General features: G+C 38.9%; 1 protein-coding gene across 1 annotated transcript in view; it reads left to right on the top strand.

Moving 5' to 3' along the window:
- LOC138865962 (uncharacterized) overlaps positions 1-1,042 on the top strand; it is a 3,006-nt gene extending 1,964 nt beyond the window's left edge. Inside the window, exons 5-7 of the mRNA XM_070137452.1 lie at positions 224-337; positions 590-706; positions 815-1,042. Of these exons, the coding sequence (XP_069993553.1) occupies positions 224-337; positions 590-706; positions 815-1,042 (459 nt within the window). The remainder of the gene's footprint in view (positions 1-223; positions 338-589; positions 707-814) is intronic.
- The last annotated feature ends 1,458 nt before the right edge of the window (positions 1,043-2,500 follow it).

Raw genomic sequence — 2,500 nt, 5'->3', positions numbered from 1 at the left:
ACACACACACACACGCACACACACACACACACACACACACATATATAAACACACATACACACACACACGTGTGTGTGTATAGAATTACATACATTCATTTTGAAATACATTCCTATATTCTCGTGTAACTCAAAATGCAGCGGAGAGTAATAACATCAAGAGAAGGGCACAGGCAAGGACATACATTATGAGCATTATAACCTTTTAACCTCTTTGCAATAAGATGTCGAACAACGCAACTGGGGAGCTCGTTTTGAAGTCTCGGCAAGAGGTATTAGTTGTTCCAAAACGGTTTGCAGAAATATTGTTTGTACATTTGGAGGAGAGGAACGTCCATGTAAGGAGGGAGGACGTATTTGAAATCTAACCGAATTATGCTATTTTACTACAGCAGCGATTATCAAATTTTGCTATGAACAGGAGAGAGAGAGAGAGAGAGAGAGAGAGAGAGAGAGAGAGAGAGAGAGAGAGAGAGAGAGAGAGAGAGAGAGAGAGAGAGAGAGAGAGAGAGAGAGGAGGCTATGTCGTAGTTGGTATTTCCGTGCGTAAAACCCTGTGCACATTATGCTGACCATGACTTGGATCATAGCATCATGCAGGAGCGTACGAGAGGCCCTTGGTCTGCATGGCACACCCTGGGGGGATGTTCAGGTACGGTCTCGGTGGCCGGAGTACGGAACGACCTCTTAAAACGGTCATCGAACAAGTAGAGAACCGACGGCATGGCTTTCCTATACACTCTTCGTTTACGTGTACCCGGTATGTTGCCGACATTTGTTTGTGTGATTTATTTTTCTATAAAATTTCCACTTAGGCGGAAATGCAAAATGAATGTACAACTTACGTTCTTACGCGGAAGAAGCAGCAAACCCATGAAAGAGATATAAAGACACGATACATTTATTTCCCTTGGCACCTGAGAGAGATGCCAGCTCTCGAACATCCTGAGTGCCATCTGATGGGAAGAGGCAACGTGGGAGCCATCTCTTGGCCTCAAAGTAGTGCCATTTTCACTCCTCGGGTCGGCTCTCCTGTGTCTTAAAGGTTCATGATCGTCTTGAAACAATTTCGTTCACTACGATGGGCTGTCAGATGTGCCACTAAATTAGATTAATCTTTGTGGCGACCGTTCATACAGTGTCGGTGGTGGCTTTATCAGCTGTAGTAAAAGTTGATGCTGTGGGAATAACATAAAGCCCCACTTTTATCTCCTTAATCTCGTTGGTTACAATCGAGGCTAAAAAAAAGAAAAAAAAAAAAAAAATTCAGAAGCCTACGTACTGTACTTGTTGGAATAGCCATTAATGTCGAAAGACATGGACTCTCGAGGCTTCTATGCTTTTCACCAAAGCCTCATTCTTCACGCTCTTCCTTTTTCAACGCACTTCCTCTCTCTGCCCCCTCCTTTTCTGTCTTCCTCGCCTGCCGAGCCCCGTCCTTCCAATATTTTAGACTTTCTCTAGAGGAGCCGATATTCTACTTCTCGAGGATTCTAACATCACACGCCACGACTACAGCAGTCCTTTCAGCCGCTGACGCTCCCACTTAGGGGCGTTAAGAGGACCCCCAACCCCCGTTCCTTCACTCTCTCTGCTTCTGTTAGTCTCTCTGTCTGTACTTGTATCAGTTTATGATATATCAAAATTAATCTGGCTAGCTTCTATAAGGAATGGCGAAGATTTGTTCACCGTTATATTTGCTTAACTTTATCAGCCTATCTAAAAACACCTAGGTAACTTTAGTAATAAAAGCAACACACACAACTACATGAGTAATGTCGATATCTGAAACAAGCGTTGCAGTAGTAATATCACTAATGCGAATTGCAGTACAAAATGTATATGATTAACAATCATTAGAACTGTAATGATTCCATGATAACGGAATCATTAATATCATTACTACTATGTGTAACGATACAGAATTATGGTTCCTTTGTAGCAGTGATACTTAAATCAACTATATTATCATTAACGATTGCTTGAGAGTTTAAAAGAAAGATAATCAACGTAAATGCGGTAGCAAATAAATTTAATGATGTAATATTTTGCACTTATATGTTATATGTAATTCCTAAAGGGCACCCCAAATTGCGGGGTTGTTGTAGATTTGGTCAAAACTAATGGGACATTTCATGGAATAAAAAGGTAAAGAAAATCTCTTCTAAGCATAAAGTGAATTATGAAAAATAAAGAAAGATCTATATGTAAAAAAACAAACCAATGAAAACTAAACCTTTATCATTATTATTTTATTTAATGATAATAATTCAAATCAATAATAATGGTAATAGTATTTAGGATAAAAATAAAGTTGAAGATGATGACGAAAGTATGAAAATATTGAAAATATAGATAATAATGATAAGAATGAGAAGCACAATAAAATAATAATATCAATAATAATGATATTAATAATGATAATAATAACTATAACAATACAAACCGTCACCATAGTCTGTAGCCTAGCGGAAGTGGGTGTACTGTAGTTGATGTTTCTA

The sequence above is a fragment of the Penaeus vannamei genome, chromosome 23, assembly GCF_042767895.1.
Source record: "Penaeus vannamei isolate JL-2024 chromosome 23, ASM4276789v1, whole genome shotgun sequence".
NCBI classification, from domain to species: domain Eukaryota; kingdom Metazoa; phylum Arthropoda; class Malacostraca; order Decapoda; family Penaeidae; genus Penaeus; species Penaeus vannamei.
The sequence above is the reverse complement of the archived record's forward strand: the minus strand, read 5'-3'. Positions and strand labels throughout refer to the sequence as shown.